Source organism: Ambystoma mexicanum, chromosome 4q (genome assembly GCF_040938575.1).
Source record: "Ambystoma mexicanum isolate Mex_15411 chromosome 4q, UKY_AmexF1_1, whole genome shotgun sequence".
NCBI classification, from domain to species: domain Eukaryota; kingdom Metazoa; phylum Chordata; class Amphibia; order Caudata; family Ambystomatidae; genus Ambystoma; species Ambystoma mexicanum.
The window spans coordinates 1,039,950,764-1,039,973,763 of record NC_090928.1 but is presented as its reverse complement, the minus strand read 5'-3'; the positions used below and the strand labels follow the sequence as shown (position 1 = coordinate 1,039,973,763).

General features: G+C 48.8%; 1 protein-coding gene across 1 annotated transcript in view; it reads right to left on the bottom strand.

The window, feature by feature from the left end:
- Positions 1-23,000, bottom strand: part of IARS2 (isoleucyl-tRNA synthetase 2, mitochondrial) — a 1,527,005-nt gene that overhangs the window by 868,877 nt on the left and 635,128 nt on the right. The window contains exon 13 of the mRNA XM_069608590.1: positions 7,262-7,364. Within this exon, the coding sequence (XP_069464691.1) occupies positions 7,262-7,364 (103 nt within the window). The remainder of the gene's footprint in view (positions 1-7,261; positions 7,365-23,000) is intronic.

Sequence of the window (23,000 nt, the reverse complement as noted above, 5' to 3'; positions counted from 1 at the left end):
CGCAGTACTTGCGGGATGACGGGGACTGGAGGAAACGCGTACAGCAGCGGGAATGACCACTCCACCACGAACGTGTCTCCTAAGGCTCCTTTTGTAGGAAATTCACGCGAGCAAAACCTTTCGCACTTCCGGTTGACACTGGAGGCGAAGAGATTCACTTGAGGGGTCCCCCAAAGGGCGAAGATCTCCAGGAGAATCTCCTGAGCCAACTCCCACTCGTGAGAGATCGTGCTCTGCCTGCTCAGAGCGTCCGCCGTCACGTTTTCGTCTCCGGCCAGATGAACTGCCGAGATCGAAACTTCCTGCTGGATGGCCCAGAACTCGAGCTGCATCGCCTCCCTGCACAGAGGAAGGGACCCTGCCCCCCCCTTTTTGTTGAGGTAGTGCATGGCCACTGTGTTGTCCGTCAGGATCAGGACACTCTTTCCTTGCACAGTCGGCAGAAAAGCCTTCAGGGCTAGCCTGACGGCCCTCAACTCCAACAGATTGATATGGAGTCTGGACTCCGACGGAGACCAACGACTGCTGACTGTCAGCCCGTTGGCATGAGCTCCCCATCCCGTGAGGGATGCATCCGTCACGATCGTCACCTCTGGCCAGGGAAGCCAAAATGGAGCCCCCTTCATCAGGTTGCCTTCGACGGCCCACCACAGAAGGTCCCGGGCGACCGAGGGCGGCACCTGAACCGGGTCCGACATCCTGCCGGAGGACTGCGACCATTGCATCTTGAGTGCCCACTGCAAAGATCTCATCCGCAGGTGAGCCTCTGGCACCAGAAGAATGCAGGATGCCATGAGGCCGAGCAACCTCAAGAACTCGAACGCTGGGAGCGTCTGGGCATGCTGAAACTTGTGCACCATCTGCTGAATGTGAAGAGCCCTCACCTGAGGAGGAAAACACTGCCCCAGGGAAGTGTCGAGCACTGCTCCGATGTACTGGAGCCGCTGTGTTGGCGTCAAATGGGACTTCTTTAATTGAGGGAGAAGCCCAGCCTGTGAAGGCAGTGGCAGGTGACGGACAGATGATCCAGGACCTGCTCGGGAGAGCTCCCCCTGATCAACCAATCGTCCAGGTAGGGGTACACGTGAATCCCCCCCTTGCCTGAGATGCGCTGCCACCACCACCATGAGCTTGGTGAAAACACTCGGGCGGAGGTCAATCCGAACGGCAGGACCCGAAACTGAAAGTGCGAGTAGCCAACCGCGAACCTCAGGTACTTCTTGTGCTTGGGATGCATCGGCACATGGAAGTAAGCATCCTTGAGGTCGAGAGACACCAACCAGCCCTGAAGCTGAAGGGCCTGGAGGACTTGAGAGTAACCATCTTGAACTTGTCCTTCCTTAGGAGTTTGTTCAAACCGCGCAAGTCCATGATGGGTCTCAATCCCCCGTCTTTCTTTGAAATCAAAAAATAAGGGGAATACCATCCCTTGTTCCTCTCCGCTACAGGCACCAGTTCTATGGCGCCTTTCTCCAGCAGGGCTTGAATTTCCTGCGCAAGGAGCGGATCCGGACTCTGCAAAGAGAGGTTCCCCGGTGGATTGTCGCGAGGTCTGTGCCGAAAGGGAAGACAGTAGCCGTGGGTTATGATCTCCAGAACCCACACATCTGAAGTAATGGCACGCCACTCTACAAGATGCTGCGCCAGCCTTCCCCAACCGGCGAACCATGGGGCATGGCCTCATGACTGAGTGGTAGCGGCTGCGACGTTACCTGAGGGCAAAGAGGCAACTGCCCGAGCGGCCTTGGCACCACGGGTACCCTGTCCACCTCTGGTACCCCTGCGTTGGCCTCTTTGACTGCCAGCTCCTCTCGCTTTACTGAAGGACGAGTAATAGGGAAAGGAACCACCCCTCCATTGCTGTCCCCTATAACGAAAAGGCGGAGGTTGGCGAACTGCAGCGCCCAACGACTTCGCTGCAGATTTTGAGGTCTGCAACCTCAAGGCTCTCGTCAGCCTTGCTGCCAAAAAGGTGTTCACCGTCAAAGGGCATGTTGAGGAGCCAGGACTGCCCATCAGGAGCAAACCCCGACTTCCGCAACCACGCAAACCTGCGTATCACGGTGCTCGCCGCCATGGACCTGCTGACGCATTCAGCCAAGTCCAAACCCGACTGAACGGACTCACACATGGCATCCTTACTATCCTGGACCATAGCAAGGAAACCATCCCGTTCGCCCCCTTCGGGAATATGTTCAGCCGCTAACGCAACACATTTCCACAGAGTGTGTGTGACACGAGACAAGGCACAAATGGAGTTGGCCGCCTGAAGCGCCATACCACCAGAAGAAAACACTTTCTTCGCCCAGCCATCAAACGTTTGTCGTCCCTGTCAGGAGGGATGTTAGGGTACGACGCCTGCTTTGCCGGGGCCGTGGCCGCCTGCACCACCAAACTCTCCGGAGGGGGTGCCTGGTCAAGTAGCAGGGGTCGCTACTGGCTGGACGGTATTTTCGCGACAAGGACCTGCCCACCGCCGGGAGACTCTCCGGAGCAGTCCAAGCCGCCGCCACCCTTCTCTGTAAAGCCATATGGAACGGCAGTACCGGGTCAGTTGGGGGACCAACATCAAGGATGTCCATGAGATCATCCTGCACAAACTCCCCTGGGGGAGCAGACCATCCCAAGTACTCAGAAACCCTAGCCATAAGGCGTCGGTACGAGGAATCGGCATGAGAGCCAGGCTCAGGCCTACAAAACTCCACCTCCGGAGAGGTGTCCAGTTCACTGGCATCATGCAGTGACTGCCTCAAATCGTCAAACTGACTATGGCCCGAGACAATTTCATCTGGAACCTGACTAGGAACCAGGCCATCAGAATCCTCATCCGCCTCTGAAATATATTCCAGGTGGCGAAAAGAAGGCACCCGAGAGTGCTTGCTCTTAACCAGAGCCTTCCTAGGGGGTTCCCCCGTGCCACGGGGTACCTCCGACACGAAAGGCGTCGAGTGAATCGGCACCGGCGTCGAGAGAACAGGCATCAGCGCCGAGAGGATCGGCGTCGACGTCAGATGCAGCGCCGCCACCATCGGCGGCGTCGACACAGTCCTCGAAGCCGGAGCTCCGAGCGTGTCCTTCGACGACCTGAGCGTCGACGGCTTCGACGGCTTCCTCGGAGCCGGAGCCTCGAGAAAGCCTGTCGACGCCCTCGACGCCTCAGACGTCGATGTCTTCCTCGAAGACATCACAGGTGCACACGGTCTCCAACGCGTCGAGGACCGGGACCTGGAACGGGTACGTCGAGAACGAGTCCCCTTGTCCGAACGGGACCTCTCCCGTGACTCGTGCCAACCACTCTTGCGAGCGGTGTCTCTCGACCTCTCACGACCGACCCCACTCGGGGGCGCGGACGGCTTAGTACCCTGCGACTCGAGAATCGCCAGCATTTTCTTCCCGAAGGAAGCCCATTCCTCCGGCGTCGCACGGCTGGTGGGGTAAGCGACGTGCCGGGCAGAGTCCTCCGAAGAGGACCTGGAAGACGACCGGTGTTGGCGCTTCCGAGAATGCCTCGAAGAGGCTGAGGAGTGGCGAGACCGACTCCTAGAAGGAGACCCACGAGACTTCCGACGATGACGCGGAGAGTCTCCTCTCGAATCATCCGTCGAAAGCAAAAAGATCAATGGGCGGATGACCCCCACACAATGAAGAATGCCCCATCTCTTCCAAGGGCCAAACCCACACACGGGAAGGCACCTTCTGGTAGCTTTTGGCGTCCACAAGGACAGTCTTTATTTTCCAGACGAGGACAACCAATGTATCAGGGCACTAAATCATATTGACATTGCCTACAAGTACTGAGGGCAAGAAGACGCATCACCTTTTTGTTAAGGTGATGCATTCCACTGGAATTGTCCAAAACCTGCAGGATCTTTTCGAGAAGGGCAATAAGGATGAATAGGCTTCAGTTGCACAAAATTCATGTGGGGATCCCCTTTATTGATCGTCCCAGAAGCAGTTGGCTGAAAGCACGGGAAGCCAGTATCTCAATCAGCGGAGGTTGTGGTTGATGTAACTGCTCTCTTGAGTAGATTGGAAGGAAAAGTCCAAGAACACAAATCTCAATGCTCTCTGGTGAGAACAGGAATCATAGTCACCCAGATCTTCCAAGCACTGGGTCCATTGCCATCATATTGTCTTTTGCAGAGATTGCAACCATAGCATCACCTATTTCTTGGCATTTATTTACTGAACATTTGTATGGTGCCTAAACAGCAGACAAAGTGTTTCCAGGTGCCAGAGGACAAAAGATGGGGGATGGGGCGAGGGAGGTGGAGCGGAACAAGGAAAAAACAATAGCGGCCCCCACTCGGTCTTGTGATGTTTGGATTGTGTGTGTGCAGTATCAAGAAGTGCTGGGGGTGAGGGGAAGTTCAGGGAAGGGATGTGCTAGCAGAAGGGATGAGTGCTGGAGGGAGGGGGGCCCATGGGACTGGGAAGGCAAGCCAGGTGGGCTAGTGCCAGGGGAGGCAAGGGGTAGGGTGATAGTGCAAGGAGGTTTGGGGGAGGGAGGACCAGCCTTTGAAGGCAATCAGAGAAGGGAGCCCAAGGGCAAGTGCTGGTAGGAAGGGGTAAGAGAAGAGACTGGACGAATGATGGCCTGACCCCCGGCGAGACTCATAAGGGACAACAGGCATCCAGTCATTGCGGCAGGAGGATACTAGCAAGGGAGAGAGAAGGAGGAGGAGAAAAAGAAGGTCTTGAGGAGTTTCTACAATTTAAGGAGATCCGGCTCAAGATGGAGAAGGGCAGGGAGGACATTCCCGAGGGAGGCTCCTGCCGAAGAGAGAGATCTACCCCCCTTCTCTACTTGGAAAAACGAGAGTTGGAGCTAGAGGAGCGAAGGACTCTAGCAGGGCGGTATTTAGGGAGAGAGTTGAATGTAGCAAGGTCCAAAGTCCCAGAAAAACTTGTGGATGATGCAGAGGGTCTTGAATTTGAGCCTTGCATTTGATCCTTGCAACCACAGGGAATCAAGGCAGAGATTTTAGGGCTGGAGAGACGCAGGGGGATTTTAGGGCTTGAGGCCAAGGATAAGCCTTGCAGTCCTATTCTGGATTAGTTGAAGAGGGCGAAGAGATTGAGAGGCAGATTAAGGAAGAGGTTGTTACAGTAGTCAAGCCTAGAGAGAACCAGAGCTCTGGAGACATTGAGTTTCTGGGGGAAGGTGAGGAAAGGGAGAATGCCCCTGAGGAGGTGAAGCTGATAATGGGCCTTCTTGGCAAGGTCTGCGATATGTGGAGAGAGAGGAGTCGAAGATAACGCCCATATTTTTTGCCTCACACAAGGGTGAGGGGAGAGGGCCCAAGGAGGGCGGCAAGAGTGTAGGAGGGAAGGAAGGAGAGGGAGGCCCCAATGAGAAGGCTCTCAGTCTTTCTGGTGTTAGGGAAGAGACCAATAGCAGTACACCATTCCTGGATAGCAGTCGGGCATAAGAGGAGGGCGAGGAGGAGGAGAGGTTAAAGGACAGCTGTGTGTCATCAGTATAGCACTGGAAATGAGGAGAAAAGGCTGAGATCAAGTGGGCAAGGTATATATGGCACTAGGAAGATGCTCAAGGTCCCAAAACCAAAAGCATGAAGACAAGAGTACGGATGGAACAGCGATACTGTGAGACTGACAGCTCGAACCATTGACGGGTCTGTTGGTCTTTCCAGCCAGAACAGTTGTAATAGCAAAAAGAGCTCTAGGGGCATCTGAACCAGATGCCAAGATATTCTGCTTCACAATACCCAGCTTAACGCCCCCTTAAAGTCTGAAGGTCAGCTTTGGAGGTCTCAAAAGCGAAAGGTAGCCTCAGATTTGGTTCCTTCTTCGTTACATGGAATCCAGTAACGAAGTCTAATGAAGATGCAGTGCAACGGACAGTGGTCTCTCAAAGAACAGCACTCCTTTCTGGACCTGAACCACCCACGCTGTTTTTTTTTTTTATCCATTTCTAAATCGCAGCATGGGCCATCTGAGTAGTGCAGCATTGTGGGGGTGGGTAGGGGAGGGTCTTCCCACGCCGGAGCTCGGGGCACAGGGACCAGCTACCCATATTTTCAAAGATCACAGTGAACACCTATGTGACCCACTCCTGAACAGCCTCTAACTGCATCCCATGACACGAACCACATGCATAGGAGTCATGATTCACACACGAGGACCAAACCGTGCTGGCCAGAGGAGAAATTTGCTGAAAATTTTGGGGGGACATGACATCTGAATGAAAGGGGTCCCCGCCAAATGACTGGGACAAAATGGAGTGCCACAAAGATTGGCGGGGGCAAATACTCCTGCCCTACCAAACCCCTAAAATTACACCCATCGCGCTGGCACCATGAACGTACCAACTTCTACAAACAGCACTGGTGTGAATCCCACACCAACATCTGCTTCCTGCAGAGTTTGCAAGGCCTGAAATTGCAAATGCTTCAGTCGCATCCCACACTAGTCTATATGACACTGTGATACAGCCAGTCGAAGTCACCCCTCCAACCCCAGATAGCTTTAAAGATTTGACACCAGAATGTGCAGAGCGATATTTCAAAAGATGAAATTTTTGAGGGAGGAACGTATCCATTCGAAAATAGGATTGCTTATTAACTTGCACCTACGAGGCAGCAAGTATCTATAGTGCCCTTACAAAGTGTAACTATTGAGTTCAGGTTTGCCGATACCAGACAGAAAGAGAAATCATTTTTAATTGAGGTATATTCTTTTATCAATAATGAGGAAATCAATGTGGGTATTGTAGTATTGCAGAGATGATTGTTAACAGATATTCAAACCTTATTTAAAATCACTAAGGATAAAAGAGCTAACTAGAGAACAAAGGCCAGAACTATGCCATTTGTTTATCCATTACACTGCCTACATAACTACTAGGTTACAGAGATTATGACTGATACTGAAACATGCAATGCCTCAAGCACGGGAGGCACTTATCAAGCAGATGTAAAGGGGGTAAGCAGAGTACCTCTGGACAGAGTCATGAACGGCAAGGGCTGCAATTCTTTGTGGTGTCATTAATCCATTACAGAGTTGTCAGTGAACCATTCGACCAAAACTCCATCAGATTTAAACTGCTATGCTCATCATCAACCGTGCAGTCATATACACTGCCTCCCTTCTTAGTTATCAGTTTTTAAAAGTGGCACAACTTACCTACCACCCGGGTCCGAACACCAACATCCCATACAGTATTCACACAGACTGTTTACTTGTTACTAGTTTGCAGGTAAAATATGACTAAAAAACAGGTAATGCATTGGGAAGGTACCTTTTCTAGTACATCTTTTGGGAGAAGTTGTTCTAGAGGAAGGGTCCACCACACATCACTGCCATGTGCTTCCACCATTTTGATAACATGTTCAATGCTGTGACTACAAAAGAACAGAATAAAGTTTAATTAGAAGAATCCACTATTCAAAATAGCTGCTGCTGTAACTCTGATGCTCTTTCATCTTTTTGTGTCAAAAACATCATACCATTTGACCATCACAATGATTTACAACAATTAATTTGAATAGTTACACTTTGGTTCCCAATCAAGGTTTCATAGTAGATCCTTAAATAAATATGAACAATAACTACGAAAGCGACAGATTAACAAAACGAACAATTCACACAGTTCAGCAATTAGGAGAAAGCAAAAAGTGACTTTAAAAGGAAAGGCAATCAAATAAAGTATTTTACACAGCTCACTTGGCGTGTTTAGGAGCAGGGTGTTTCATATCAGTGGAGCAACAGGTGAGAAAAGGGACACACTTGAAAAAACACTACCTCCCAGAGTTTGGAAGAAAACAGACAACAATGATAACATACAACGTAAGTGAATAGGTCTTGCAGATTTGGAAATTATTTTAATCGCAACACTTTAAAACGTTCCAAGGTTGATAATGCAAGAATGTTTGAATTGGGCCCCAAAGCATATTGGAAGCTAATGCAGACTACAGACCATGATATCTAAATACTCCAGAGAGGAAGCCTACACAATCCATTAGCTACATTATTCACTTTTTAAAGCCGTGTAACCAAGGTAAGAGGCAACTTTGCATAGAGAGCTTTTACAGGTTTTACTGTATTGAGTCTAAGGCAAAGATCAAGGACTAAGCATTGGTGCAAAAACAATGTCAATCAGAAAGGAAATGGCTCAGTTTTAAACTTTGCATAATCATGCAGCCACATGTGAAGGCTGTGAAAGGGTAGCCTGAATCTATGTTCTTCTTAGATACGGGCCTGGTATTTCTCATAGGTCAGAGGTGATTCTCCGAGACTTTGCCAAAAGTGGTTCAGTGCCAGATTATCTTCACAGTTGAAAGCAATAAACATATCTTCCATCTACTGGAAAAGGGTTTAACACCACCAGGAGCAGATCCACAAGAATCAATTATCATATGGATTCTGTCGGAAAACACTTAATCCAAACGTTATCCTATGTTGTAAATCTGGCATGTGTTTATTCGGCGCACACGCCTCAAGGTTGAAGATCCAGTGGTCAGCTTTTTGGTAAAAACAGACCCACCATTAACCAGTAATTAATCCATTAGCTGAGCTGAACAGAACAGAGACCACTATGGATAATCGGAACATATATACTGGACTTAAAAATATGAAAAATTACCTTCATGGTGATTCAGGTTCTCTTAGTCCAGGCTCTCCCACATTCACAACTGGTTTGGAACGCCTGCATCCGCAGGCGGGCTGTAAAAGCTAGCTGAAAAAGATAGCTGTCACTTTAAGAGTTTTAGAAGGGGAAGGGACTATGTCACGCGTGCGTCCCTCTGCGCGCCAGGCCCACTCCTTACCCTGACGTCACCAACGGCCCACACCAGTTCTGGTGGTTCCGCTAATGGCGGTAGAATTTAAGTACATGCATACTGTAGCGGATGGCTGGGCGGGTGTTTTGAAGGAGGGAGAGCCTGGATTAAGAGAATCTGAATCAACACAAAAGTAATTTTTTTATTTCTCTGTCGTCCTGGATCTCCCTCCTTCCCAACTGGTTGTGACCAGACTAAAAATCCTTTGAAATAAGCGCGGGTGGAGGAGACAGCATGTACAGGATTCAGGCAAACAAGTTGTAGAGAACCTCTTGGCCGAATTTTGCATAATTTCTGGACGATTTGGCCATATCATAGTGCTTGCAAAAGGCAAGCAGGGTAGCCCAGGTAGCTGCTTTACAGAGGTCTACAATAGGAACGTGCCATGTAAAGGCTACAGGTGCTGCCTTGGCTCTAGTAGAATGAACCCGAAGTGTCTGCAGAGTCGCAAGCCCTTTCAAGTCATAAGCCTTGGAGATACAGGAGGCAACCCATCTGGCAATAGAAGCCTTTGCTGCCTTACTGCCAGGAGAAGGACTACCATTAGTAATGAGGAGCTGGCCTGCTTTTCTAAATGGTTTGGTGCTTTCAAGGTAGAATTTTAAGGTTCTTACTACATCTAGATTATGTAATTTCTCTTCAGCCGCAGAAACGTGCGGTCTACGAAGAAAAACGGGAAGACATATTTCCTGGTTTAAGTGAAAATCAGAAACCACCTTAAGCAGAAAGGAGGGGACAGTAAGTAAGATAACTTTGTCCTTATGGAACACAATGTAAGGTTCCTTTGAAGAAATAGCCTGGAGCTCACCAATTTGTCTAGCTGAAGCAATGGCCACTAAGAAGGCCGACTTCCAAGTTAGGAATTCTAAATCGCCAGACACCATAGGTTCAAACGGTTTTTGCATAAGGGCTGATAAGACAACGTTTGAACCTATGGTGTCTGGCCCTTGAAGTGCCTTTTAATGGCTTAGTTGGAAAGGGAGCAGGGCTTGTGTTTCTCTATTCAGGTAAGCACCGATAGCAGATAAGTAATGTTTACACCCGTCTACTTTGACACCAGTCAAAACTAGATAAGACATGAAAGACATGACATCATCAATAGAGCCCTTTAGAGGGTTATGGTCTTGTTCTAAGGTAAATTGATTGAAACGTAACCATTTGCTACGATATTGCTTCTTAGTGGAAGCTTTTCTGGAGGCTGACATAATGGCAATGTTATGTTCTGACAAATGTAAGTGGGAGAAGGCTAGCTTTTCAGGAACCAAGCCTTCAAGTTGAGCAATTGAGGGGAGGGGTGAAGGACCTGCCCTTTCTGTTGAGTCAAATGATCTCTGTAAAGTGGAAGATCTAATAGGGTAGTCCCCGCTAACTGTAGGAGGTCTGGAAACCAAATCTGGCGAGGCCAGAACGGGGTTATTAGAATAATTGTCAGATTGTGTGACATTTTGAATTTGTGAATCAATGGAAGAGCTGGGAACACATACAGTGTTAGATTCGACCAATCCAGATGTACAGCATCTCTCAGGGATAGAAGACCATGGCCTTGCCATGATGCAAACTGGGGACATAGTGAGTTGTGCTGGTTGGCAAAGGGGTCTACTGATGGATGGCCCCACTTCTGAAATATCATGTGTGCTACAGATGGTTTTAGCTCCCATTCGTGCAGAGCAGACTGTTACATGCTTAGTTTGTCTGCCAGGACATCGTTCTTCCCCTCAAGATGGGACGCCAACAAGAAAATGTGATTTTGAATGGCCCAATACCAAATTTGTTCTGCTAGGAGACACGGGGTGGGAGCGAGTCCCCCCGTTGCTTGTTGATATAAAACATTGCAGTGGTATTGTCGGTTAAAATGTTCACCACCTTTCCTTGAAGTGAGGGAAGAAAAGATTTTAGAGTGAAAAATATGACTCTTAGTTCCAGGACATTTATGAGGTCCATCTTTTCCTGAGAGGACCAAAGACTGTGATCTGTTAGACTTTGACAATGGGCTCCTCAACCGTCCTCGGAAGAGTCCGTTGCTATGACTATCTGGTGAGGGGTAGGTCGAAAGGGAGACCCTATTAACAGGTTCTCTGTGGAGTTAGTTCCACCAGAGCAGAACTTGTCCTGGAATTTGGATTTTCATTTCCTGGGAATCCGAGAGCTGGTTCCAGTTGAGAGCAAGATCCCACTGGGTCGTTCTCATATGGAGCCTTGCAAAGGGAACTAGGTTTATGCAAGAGGCCATGCAATGAGGCCTAAGAGCCTTTGAAACCACCATGCTGGTGGGTAGTGAACCGAACAATGGTCTATTGAATGGCTTCCACTCTTTCCAAGGGTGGAAAGAGTTTGTGTAGAGTAGTGTCTAGAACTGCTCCTAGGAATTGGATTCTTTGCGAGGGGTTGAGTTGGGATTCTGTCACATTTATGGAGAACCCCAGTTTGAACAGAGCATGGCAAGTTACTTGCAATTTCTGAAGCAACTCATCCAGAGACTGGGCTTTGAGGAGCCAGTCCTCTAGGTAGGGGTATAGATGGGCAGTCTTTAATCGAGGGTAGGCTACCAGTGACCCCAGCACTTTTGTGAACACCCTGGGAGCAGAATTTAGCCCGAAGGGAAGACATGTCAACTGGTAATGAGACCTTCCTATTGTGAATCTCAGAAACTGATTGTGGTGTTTGTAGATGGGGATGTGAAAATAAGCATCCTGTAGATCTACAGATGCCACCCAATCGTCTGGATGAAGAGAAGCCAGAATCTGAGGAATGGTCATGTGTAAGGTATCGAGAGACAGAAATTGGTTGAGGTCTGAAAGTTCTAGAATTGGATGGATCTCGCCTGATTTCTTTGGGATCAGGAAGTAACTAGAGTAAAATCCTTGACCTACTGCCTCTTGAGGGGCCAACTACATCGCTCCTAGGATTTTTTTTATCACTTCCAGGAGCTCCAGAGATTATTTTCGGAGCTTTGGAGGAGGAAGGTGGAGTAGCTGCAAGGGCAAGGCGGTAACCATGTTGAATAATATTCAGAACCCACTCCTCTAGAGTAATAGTTTTCCAAAAAGGCAGGAAGATGGAAAGCCTTCCTGCTACCAGGGATGTATGCTCCTTGGTGATGGTTGGAGCGGAAGGTATGTACATGCCCGGAGGGTAGTCAAATAGACTTCTTTTGCTCTTGAGCAGAATTAGAGGAAGAGGGAGGGGCCAATTTTGTTTCTCCGGTCTATATCTTCTCTTTTTGAAGAGTAGTATGATTTAGCAGATGTGGACGAACCACTGTTGCCTTGTGTAAGTGGTTTAAATGCCTTAAAATGTTTGTGATCTGGTTGTTTCACCGAAATTGAGCTGAGAATTTTAGCTGCTGAGACACTGGCCTTACATTTCTGCAGGACCTCATCTGTGGCGGATCAAACAATGATTTGCCATTGAATGGAAGGTCAAGCACTTTCTCCTAGATATCCTGATGAAGGGAAGAGGAAGACAAATATGCGTGCCTACACATGTAGACTGCACTAGTAACTGCCCTTGCAGTTGTGTCAGTTAGATCTTTAACGACCTGAAGCTGTTGCATAGCAGGTTCTCTGCCCTCTGAAATTCAGAATGAGAACTCATCTGCAGCCTCCTGATGTAGCACCTCAGTGAAATGCTGAAGACTCTCCCAATTAAGCATATTAAATCCCGCCAGAATTCTAGCAGTATTAACCTGCCTAAGTTGCAAGGTAAAGGTGGAGTAAGACTTCGTACCTTGGGTCTCCCATACTTTTGCATTTTTGTCATGCACTGAAGCTGAAGAATGACCTTTACACTTTGTGCCAAAGGCAGCAGAGACTACTGCTGATTGAGCTGGAAGATTTCCCATGAGGATTAGAGATGTGGGGATCGGAATGGGGCTTTCCCCAACAAGCCAGGGCTTGCTCCGTAACCGACAATTCCATGGGCAGGGGAACCTTTGACTGCTGAGATGGCAGTTTCTCAAAAACACCTGCCATTTCAGGCGTATCCTTTGGAAGGATTTCTAGTGCCTGCATGGCTTTAGTGACAATGTCATTGAACACCTTAGAAAGTGAATGTTTTGTGTCCTCCTCTGAATGTGAGTTAGAGTACTTTGAAATGTTTTGTTTTTGGGGTGGAGGAGCAGAGTCCTCATTGGCCACTGGTACCGAGATAGGATCAGGAGAAGGGTCGACAAGTACCGATCCTTGAGGTAACACCGGTGACAATTTGTCCTTAATTCATTTAGCAAAAACTTCTAGAAAGTGCCCAGAAAGCATTGTTTCTAGCCCAGTATTAGTGAAGTTGATTGCCATTTTCGGAAGGGCTAGGTAGAGGGTCTTCTAGTCTGATAGGAGAAGTAGAAGAGTCAGGCATATTAGGCAGTTGGCTAGGATTTTATATGCTCAACACCACAGGACTAGGCACCTGAATGTTGGTTAGAACCAGTTGGGGTGCAGGTTGAGGTGGTACCAGTGGAGGTTGACCCAAATTGTCCTCAGACTAAGAAGAGAATTGAGGCAAAATATGAGGGGTCTGAGCTCTCACAGGAGCGCTGAACAATTGATCCAGTGGAACCGTAAAAAACTTTGAAGCATCAGGAATTAGAGTTGAATTATCCTTCTGACTCTCCGGTACCGAGCCAGAGACACAAGCCACGGGAGAATTCTTCCATTTGTGCTTTCTTGGAGAATTCAGTACTGGAGTGGATCTCGAATGAGAGTGGTTATGCCTCTTATAAGAGGATTTATGAGATTTCCTTAGTACCAAGGAGCTTGATAGCTCAACTGCGGTAGTAGGTAACAGAAGCCGACTTGGCTTTGTCCGGTACACGGAAATCGGAGTGGACCGAATCAACCCCGCAGGCACGGGCCTCTTTGCACGTACCTTTGCCTGCTTGGTGTACCAAGGCAATAGAGGTTTTTCCTGGTGCCGTTGTTGTTTTGTCAGGAGTAAATAACACTTCTGGTACCGGGTGGGTACCCTTTCACACCTGGAGGTACTAGTGCTTTCCCACCCAGAGGTACTTTCAGGTGGATAGGTCGGGAGTTTCCCCCTGAATGGTCCTGTGAAGACTCCGGGACTGAGGAAGCAGTCTTCCCTTCAGTAACGAAGGCCGTTGCTGAGACTAATACCTCACCTAAAGGTACAGTCCCTCCTCTTACCAGTATCGGCCTCCCTCCTGTTCTGAACAAAGTCTTCGGTCGTCTTCGGTACTGGACCCAGCTTGGACATGGACAGAAGACAAGTCTGCAGAGAGGTCGGGTGAATTCCATAGCAAAAGATGCATGTACTCACCAGGTGATGTATACATGGACAACAGACACAGGCATGGTGGGGATTGGATGCAGAAAAAATGCTTCCAGCAACTGATGCACTGCTTGAAACCTGTCGCATACCTCATGCGTAAAGGGAGGCCCCATGAATTGAAAAAATTCAAATAAAGAACCAATCACTAGCAAAAAAGGGATGGACAACAAAAAGGAACGCCCCAAAAAAAGTGTCGCAGCGCAGCAAAAAATTCCAACCCGCCCAGTAGGCGGAAAAACAGGAAATGGGTGTTGACCAGTGGTGAAGTGAGGGTAAGGTATGGGCCAGGTGTGTGGAGGGACGCAGTCGTGACGTAGGTGTTAGGGAGAATTCTCTCTTTAGGCTGAATTTCCTAACCTAGTGAGTCCCCCAGCAGCTTTGCTTGATTTCTGGAGTTTGTTTTTTTCTCCTGCCAAGAGTGAGACTCTTTTTCTCCCACTCTTGGACATGATTTATGGTGTTCCTTTGACTGTTATTGTGTTTTATGGGCCATGGGGTCCTTTACTCCATAGGGTCTCATATGTTTTTACTATGTGTGTTACACAGCACCCTCCGTGCAGTAACACAGGGGTGTCATAGTGACACCCCACCATAGACTCCATACCCTGGGACGGACTACTGTCTCCCAGGGCATGTAAAGTCACCATTGGCTTTACTAGTCCCAAATTATTAACAGAAACTTGTACAAACCATCATATTGTGGACGTACTGGTCGGGGCAATTCGATTGACCCCGGGTCTGTTAGTCGAGGGGGCACGTCTCCGTCCCCCCTGATCGAGTTTTGGCTGGTGGCAGTGGATACTACTTTTTATATTCGACCGCAAATATTTCCCTATGGGATTTTCCCATTGTTCGAGGCTACCAACTTTAATTATTTAATTCTCATAGCCTCGAACATACCGACGGTTTATTTAATATTAATTCGCCGGTTGGTATTTTTTGCCAGGACTCGATTCTAAAATGGCGTTTGTGTTCTCTTCTGTGACTCCAACCCAAGTCGAGTCCTTTGTTCCAACTTTTTAGCGGGATTCTCCACAGAAGCCTCCAAAAGTGGTGCCACTCTGTCTGGGTACCACAGGGAGTGTGGGAGGGGGTTTAGGCACCCTGGACTGAGTTACTTTGGTAACTCAAGTCGCACTCTTGTGTGATTGGCCCAAGTGGTGAGCCGGCCGACTCACCACTTAGCATGTTTGATTGACGGCTAGGCTGAGTGAATGGGGGTATGCTGCATAAAAGCACGGCTTTGGGGACTGGAACTTCAGAAGTCGCCACAGGACCTGAGAATCCGACGAGGGAGAAGCTGAGCCGACCTACCACGACGACACCACCGGTGGAGCCCTGCAGAACCGAGTCAACCCTTCCCGATGACAGAGAAGATCTCCCGGCTGGAGAGGCTTCTTCCCCTGACTGGTGGGCACAACCAGTTTACCTTCTTTTCTTCGCACCCCAGACCGGTTTGTGGTCGAACTGCCCGTGCCAAGCACCCCAGCGGCCGGATAGCCACTTACCACTGAACAGCGAATCCATCGACCGCTCCTTGTACCTGAGAAACTCTGCGGCTGGTTTCTTCCCTGGCAGTGCAACGGACTCCTGTCTTCCTCTCCGACGAGATCCTCTCTTCCCCCGGACGAAGCACCGGCTTGCATCCGCTGCCAGGAACAACTGCCCCCGCTGGAGTGTTCTCACCACTCTAAGGTACCGTGTCCGCCAGGCCTCCCTTTCTAAAGATTGCTACAAGGTAATAATAACTCCTTAACCTTCTGGACTGGGCTGGCCGCCTGGACCCTCTAACTGGTCCCTTTCTTTGGTCCAACTCCTTTTTGAACCGTTACAAGACTTTTGTGCACTGCAACCGTGTGACCTTGGACATATTTCGTTTTGATCCTCTTAAAGCGGATCCGGCCTACTGACTCTGAATTCATGGTGTTACTTTGCCTTCCTCTCTTGTTGTGTTCGTGTAAAAGTGTTGGGATCTGTTTCAATTTATTCTCTGCTTTTCTCTCCCTTTTTAAAACGAATTATTAGAGTGCCATCTACGTTAAGCGCTCACCGCTGTCTGAAAATAAGTGGGGCTTTACTTAAGACTTGTCTAATATTCTTTTAAGGGAGTGTATATCCTTTAGTGACCGTGTTTTTGAATTGCTTACTATTAGTGCCTGTGTGTTTTTCTAGATGTGGTTTTAAATAAATAATTATATCTCTTTTACACCAAGCCCTGGTCAGTGTTTACTTGTTCTATTGTGTTCTCTTGACCTATTGTGAATACTCTGTATACTGCCCAACTCTTCTTGAGGGAAGTCTGACTGCTCAGCCACAGCTACCAAGTGAATCTGTGTGGTACAGACTGCTACCATGTGGGTTTACTGCCAAACACCTGTAGTCCTAAATCTTTTGCAGTGGTCCCAGAGGGAACTGCACAGGTTTGTGCCCAACAGTAGGCCCTTCCCCTTATAAAAGTAAGTGTCAGCTACATTTTTCAGCCAGCTTTTCCGGCCCGCGTGCGGATGAAGGAGTTCCCAAACAGTTGGAAAGGAGGGAGGGCCAGAACGACAGAGAAACATGAAATTCAAGTCGTTACATTCCATGGGGATTCACAGTTTAGGAGAGACACAGGGTCAAAAGTCACAAGGCCTGCTTCTTTAATTAAGGCTGCTTCAAAGGTGCAGATCCCCACATAAACACTGAACTAATTGAACTGAGGCAGAGCAACAAGCCATTATCCATTATGTCTCTGCTTCATGGTGTCGGGTCTCAGAATATGTTTTCAATACGATGAGTAATGTATCCCTTCTGGAGCTTAAGGATCTGCTTAGATCACATGCTCTGCATAGATTAGCGAGAAGGAGGTGGGAAGTTAGATGGTACAGCCGCAAAGAGATGTATTAGGACCGCTTGTCCCAGTTGTGAATCTGCTTTAGAATGTGTGTCAATGCAGTAATGTTGTGTGAACGTATGGATGGAACTCCATGTAGCCGCTTTGCATATGGCGTCTATAGGGATGTTTGCAATGAAAGCTAAGCTAGCCCCTGTACCTCTGGTAGCGTGTGCCCTTGGTGTAAAAGGTAGAACCTTTTTGGATAGGGAATAGCAGAGTTGTATGCATCCGACTATCCATGTGGAGATGGCGCCCTTTGATATGCGATTGCTTCTCTGCCAGGTGCTATAAACAAAGAGTTGGTCTGTTTTCTTTAGGGGTTTTGTTTTGTTCACATAGTACAAAATCACAATCCATACATCTAGTGTATGAAGGCTTCTTTCTCCTGAGTTTGAAGGATTCTGAAAGAAGTTGGGAAGTTCTATGGCCCGGTTTACATGGAACTTTGAAATCGTTGTTCGGAGGGAAACCTTGTCCTTGTGTAGGATGAAAAAGGTGTCTTGTACCGATAAAGCCTGTAGCTCATTGACTCGTCTTATGGAGGTGACAGCTACCAGGAATGCAGTTTTTTAGGTGAGATGCTTTAGGCTGGTCTTGTGCATAGGCTCAAAGGGAGGCCCCATGAGCTTGAAGAGCACAAAATTAAGATCCCATACCCGGGGAGGGTTGGAAATTGGGGGTATAGCCTCGTTACCCCTTCCATGAATGCCTTGATGACAGGGAATTTCCACCAGGACACCTTGTTTTGTGAAGTGGTGTAAGCCAATAGGGCCGCCAGATGAACCTATAAGGAATTGGATACTACGCCGGAGTCTAATAAGTTCAGCATGTAAAGTAGCCTGTTAGCTGGAGAACATTCTAATGGGTTTAGTGATTGTGATGTTCACCATATCACAAATCTCTTCTACTTATTAAAATAACAGTGCCTGGTGTTGGGTTTTCGTGCATCTTCGAAGATATCCATACACCTATGTGGAAGGTTTAAGTGGCCAAACTCTACGACTTCAGGGGTCACGTTGCCAAGCTAATTGATTGTGGGCGTGGATGGAGGGTTGCCCCCCTTGCGTTTTGTCAACATGTTGTACGGACACGGGAGCATGATCGGGTCACACATCACCAGTTTGAGCAAATGTGGAAACCAAGGCTGTCTCGCCAACATAGGATCAATCAGGATTAGGGTTATTTGTCCTGGTGCATCTTGTGCACTATCCTGCTCAGGAGTGGTGTCGGGGGGAAAAGCGCAAGCGAATTTACCTGACCAGTTGATCCACAGGGAATTCCCCTTGGACCCTGGCTGGGGAAACCTGGACGCGAAGTCTGGGCATTGAGCGTTTAGCTTTGTGGCGAACAAGTCTAGTGGGGGGGTGACTCCAGAGTGAGAATATTCCGTCTAGGCTATCTGTTGAGTTGCCACTCGTGTTCTTCTGGTAGAGGCTGTCTGCTCAAATGTCTGCCAGAGAATTTAGTTCCCCTGGAACAAGTTGCGATGTTAGAAACATGTTCTGCTTAAGCGCCCACCTCCATATCTTCTGGGATAGTCTGGACAGATTTAGAAAGTGTGTGCCTCCCTGTTTGTTCAGATAGAACATGGTCGTGGTGCTGTCTGGGAGGACCTGCACTGTCTGACCCTGGAGATGTTTCAGAAAAGCTTGAAGAGCCTTGAGGACTGCCAAAAGCTCCAGGAAATCGATATGTCTTAGGGCAGTAGCGAGTGTCCACTGTCCTTGGGCTGTGTGATGGAGGTAGTGCGCCGCCCCGACCGGCGAGTGGGGTGTCTGTAGTTAGAATCGCTTGGGCTGGTAGAGCGCAAAAGGGCTTTCCTTTTAACATGTTCTCCTTGGACAACCTGCGAAAAGCCTGAACAAGGGTTAGCAAAACAACCACTAGATCGTCCCACTGTCCGCTTGCCTGAGACCACTGTTCCGCTAACCATTTCTGCAGTGGACGCATGCGCAGGCGAGCGTGAGGAACTAGGTAAATGCAAGAGGCCAACATCCCTCGCAATCGCAACGCTTTGCGTACTGTTATCTGGCGACCGAACTTGTATTGAGGTACCTGCAGCAGCATGTTTCGTACTCTCTCGCTTGAGGGGAATGTTAGCTCCTCCTTTGAGTCTAGAATAGCCCCCACAAATTATTTTGTTTGATTTTTTCTCGTTGATGGAGAAACCCAAACTGAAAAGGCGGTCTATAGTTCTTTGCGTATTTAGTCTGCAAATTTGAGGAGATTCCCCTGTGATCAGCCTGTCGTCCAGATAAGGGTACAATGGGATGGACTTTCTGCACAGGTGTGCTGCCACTACTAAAAGCACCTTGGTGAATATTCTTGGTCATGAGTGTTAGGCAGAAACCTGTGCAGTTCGCTTTGGGACCACTGCAAAAGATTTAGGACTACAGGTGTTAGCAGTAAACCCACTTGGTAGCAGTCTGTACCACCCAGATTTACCTGGTAGCTGTGGCTGAGCAGTCAGACTTCCCTCAAGAAGAGTTAGGCAGTATGCAAAGTATACACAATAGGCACTCAGATACAATAGCACAAGCAAACACTGACCAGAGCTTTGGTATCAAAGTATATAATTATTTATTTAAACACACACTGTTTGAAACACTCCAGCACTCTTATTGTAAAACACTCTAAACACAGTTACTATTATGATATATACAACCCTTATTCCTTATCAGACAAGTCTTAGTTAACACCACTTATTTCCAGACAGAGGTGAGCGCTTAACTATAGAGGGCACTCCAATAAGTTCATGAAAAAGGGAGGAAAAAAGGCAGAATATGTGAAGATACACCACTCTAAGATTTAGGAACACTTTCAGCAAGGCAGGAGAGCAAAAGTCACTGGCGAGCCAAAGTCCATAGGCTGGGCCCACTCTTAGAGAGAGCAGAGCACAAATGCGCCCAAGATCACACAGTTACACTAGGCTTTGAAAGTCTTGCCGAGAGTTCGAAAAGAGTTTAGAGAGGCTCATAAAAGTTTAGCCAGGGTGTCCCAGGCTAACCCAGGTTCGAAAGCCGGGGGCTAAATCTACCCCGTACAGTCGGTGGCAAGGGAAGCCAGGCGGAACACGGTACCTTAAGTGGGTAGGGTCCTCCAGCGGTGGCAGTTGTTCCTGGCAGCGGGTGCAAGTCTCGGCGTCGTCCAGAGGAAGAGAAGATCTCGACTTGGAGGAAAGATGAAGGTCGTTGCACTGCCAGGGAAGAAACCAGCCGCAGAGTTTTCCGGTTAAAGGTATTACCCTTTATTACGCGGTCGTGGTAAAACGTGGTATTCCGGTTGCCGGGGTGCTTGGCACAGGCAAGGCGGCCACGAGATGCGTCGGGAAGGCGAAAAGACGGTGAAACTGGTTATCCCCACCAGTCAAAGGAAGAAGACTCTCCGGCGGGAGATCTCCTCTGTCATTGGGAAAAGTGGTGAGACGGTTCAGCAGGGCTCCACCGGTGGTGTCATCGTAGCAGGTCGGCTCAGCTTCTCCCTCGTCGGATTCTTAGGTCCTGTGGCGACTTCTGAAGTTCCAGTCCCCAAAGCCCTGCTTTTATGCAGAAAACCCCCATTCACTCAGCCTAGCTGTCACTCAAACATGCTAAGTGGTGAGCCAGAACCGCCTGCCCGAACGCCACGTCTGACCTAGAGGCAGCGTCCAAACAGCAGCGTTTATAGAAAGCCGAATGGGTGGCCCAGGAAGCCGCCCTGGTGATGACCTGCCACAGCACATGCCGTTGGAACGCGATGGCCGTGGCCTTGGCTCTGACCGTATGGGCATGTAGGTTGGCGGGCACTGTTTTGTGCTGCCCCTCATTGGCCTCCTTGATGGCCGCAACCATCCACCTTGCTATGGAGGCCTGATAACCGGGCCTTGACCCTCCCCCCCCCCCGCGGAAGTGACAAACAAGGCGTCCGACTTGCGGAAGTCCTTGGTCCCGTCCAGGTCGTATTTCAGCGTGCGTCTGACATCCAGACGGTTCAAGACCTTCTGAAGCTCGTCCTTGGGGACGGCGAAGAAAGTGGGTAAGACTATTTCCTTGATGAGATGGAAAGAGGCGGTCACCTTGGGTAGGAACGCAGGGTACGTTCGCATGACGACCTGTCCTTGTGAAAGGTGGTATAGGGCTCTGATGCCACCAGAGCCTGGATCTCACTGACTCTGTGAGCTGATGCGAGGCCCACGAGCAGAGCGGTCTTTATGGTGACCAGCCTGATGTCTGCGGAGGAATAGACTCAAAAGGTTTGTGCGCAAAGGCGCCCAACACAAGATTAAGGTCCCACACCGGGTGTGTTTTCTTTATAGGTAGGTAAAGCCTGTGGAGGTGTGCCAGATGTCGCTTGACCACCGGGTTGGAGGAGGAGAAGAGTCCCTCCTCCGAATTCCTGTTAGTCCCTATGGCTGCCAGATAGGTGCGGCATGTATCCACCTGCACGCCAGAGTGGGCGAGGTGTGCCGAAATGGAGAGCAGGTCGTCCAAGGTGTACTTGAGGGTCGACGTCCCTAGAGTCGGCCCAATGACAGCATCTAGACCATTTACTCTTATATTGGCTCCTATTAGCCTTGATTCCAGCGCCCTGGATGATCTCTAGGTTAGCCTGAGATAGGCTAAAGTGTTTCAGAGTGACCTGCTCAGGAACCACGCTGCGAGGGCTGGGTTGTGAGGAGCAGGGTGGAGTACCCTGCCCCCCTGTTGGGCCAGGAGAGGAGCTGGGCCCAGCAGTAGGTGAATGGGTGGTCTGTCCGATAGGCTGAGAAGCTCTGAGAACCACAGTCTCACTGGCCACCAGGAAACTATCAAAATGATGCTTAGGTGGCAGGATTCCTTTATCTTCCAGATCACCCTGTGGACCAGGGGGTGTGGGCGGGAAGGTGTATTCCACCATGTCGTGCCATTGTACCTGGAATACGTCGCTCAGTGAGCCGGAGCGCTGTCCCTGCCAGGAGGCGAACTGTTGGCATTTCCTGTTGTCCCGGAAGCAAATAGATCCACCTGGAGATTCCCCCACCTGAGAAGATCTCTTCCAGTACCAGGTTGTTCAATTGCCACTCGTAATAGTCCGCCCTCAGTCTGCTGAGCCTGTCCGCTTGCAGGTTGGATTCCCCCGGAAGGTGGACAGCCATGAGGTATATGTTCTCCAGAGCCTTTGATGTCCTGGGTGTTAGTCTTAGCAATGCACGGTGGTGGCGCGAGTTATGGTTACTTAGCTTACCATAACTGGCGAATTTCAGGGGTTTTCGGTTTTACTTGTAACCATAACGTCCCTTTAACAAAGGTTATTCATTGAATTTCATAGGTTTTTATTAGTGCAACTTAACCATAACGTCCCTTTAACAACGTTTTTTCATTGAATTTCATGGGTTTTTACCAGTGCGTGCTATTTTCCTACAACTTACTAATATCATACTTAACCAATATAGCAATATGTGTGTCCAATTTACAAAGTGTCACCTTAAAACTCTGCCATTTCCCACCTTCTAGAATAATTTTTAACACTTCTATACACTTTTTGCAACATCTGACTTCATTGCGGACCTTCCGGATAGTGGCAAATGACCATACGCTGGCGCACGGCATGATGACGTGTCCAAGAATCCGGCTGCACTTCACGATAAGATCCGTGCTTCGCGGACAGTTCGGAACTGCATTTTCTACTGATCTAGGAACTTTTAACTTCAAAATTCCCTTGCACAGCTCCAACACCCATTCCTACTCTTTACCATTAACAATTTAGTACACAGTACATACTTTTACCAAAACTGCTATTTATCTTAAAATGGCATCAGCAAATGCCATCCCCCCTCCACAAGAGCCACCACCACTGCTGTAATCAAGGAGCATGAGAAACACTGCCCCCTAGCTTAGAAATAACACACGCACAACATTTTCCCCGGTCCACATACCCCTCCATATTAGTGTTTGGTGCCTCTTCCCTCATTTCCTCCCCACATTTCGATCTTAGCTCTCCTGCCCAAAAAAAAAAATGCATCCAAAAACAACAAAAGAAATATTCCTTTAGGAACCACCTTTCACGGTTAAAAAATAGAATTA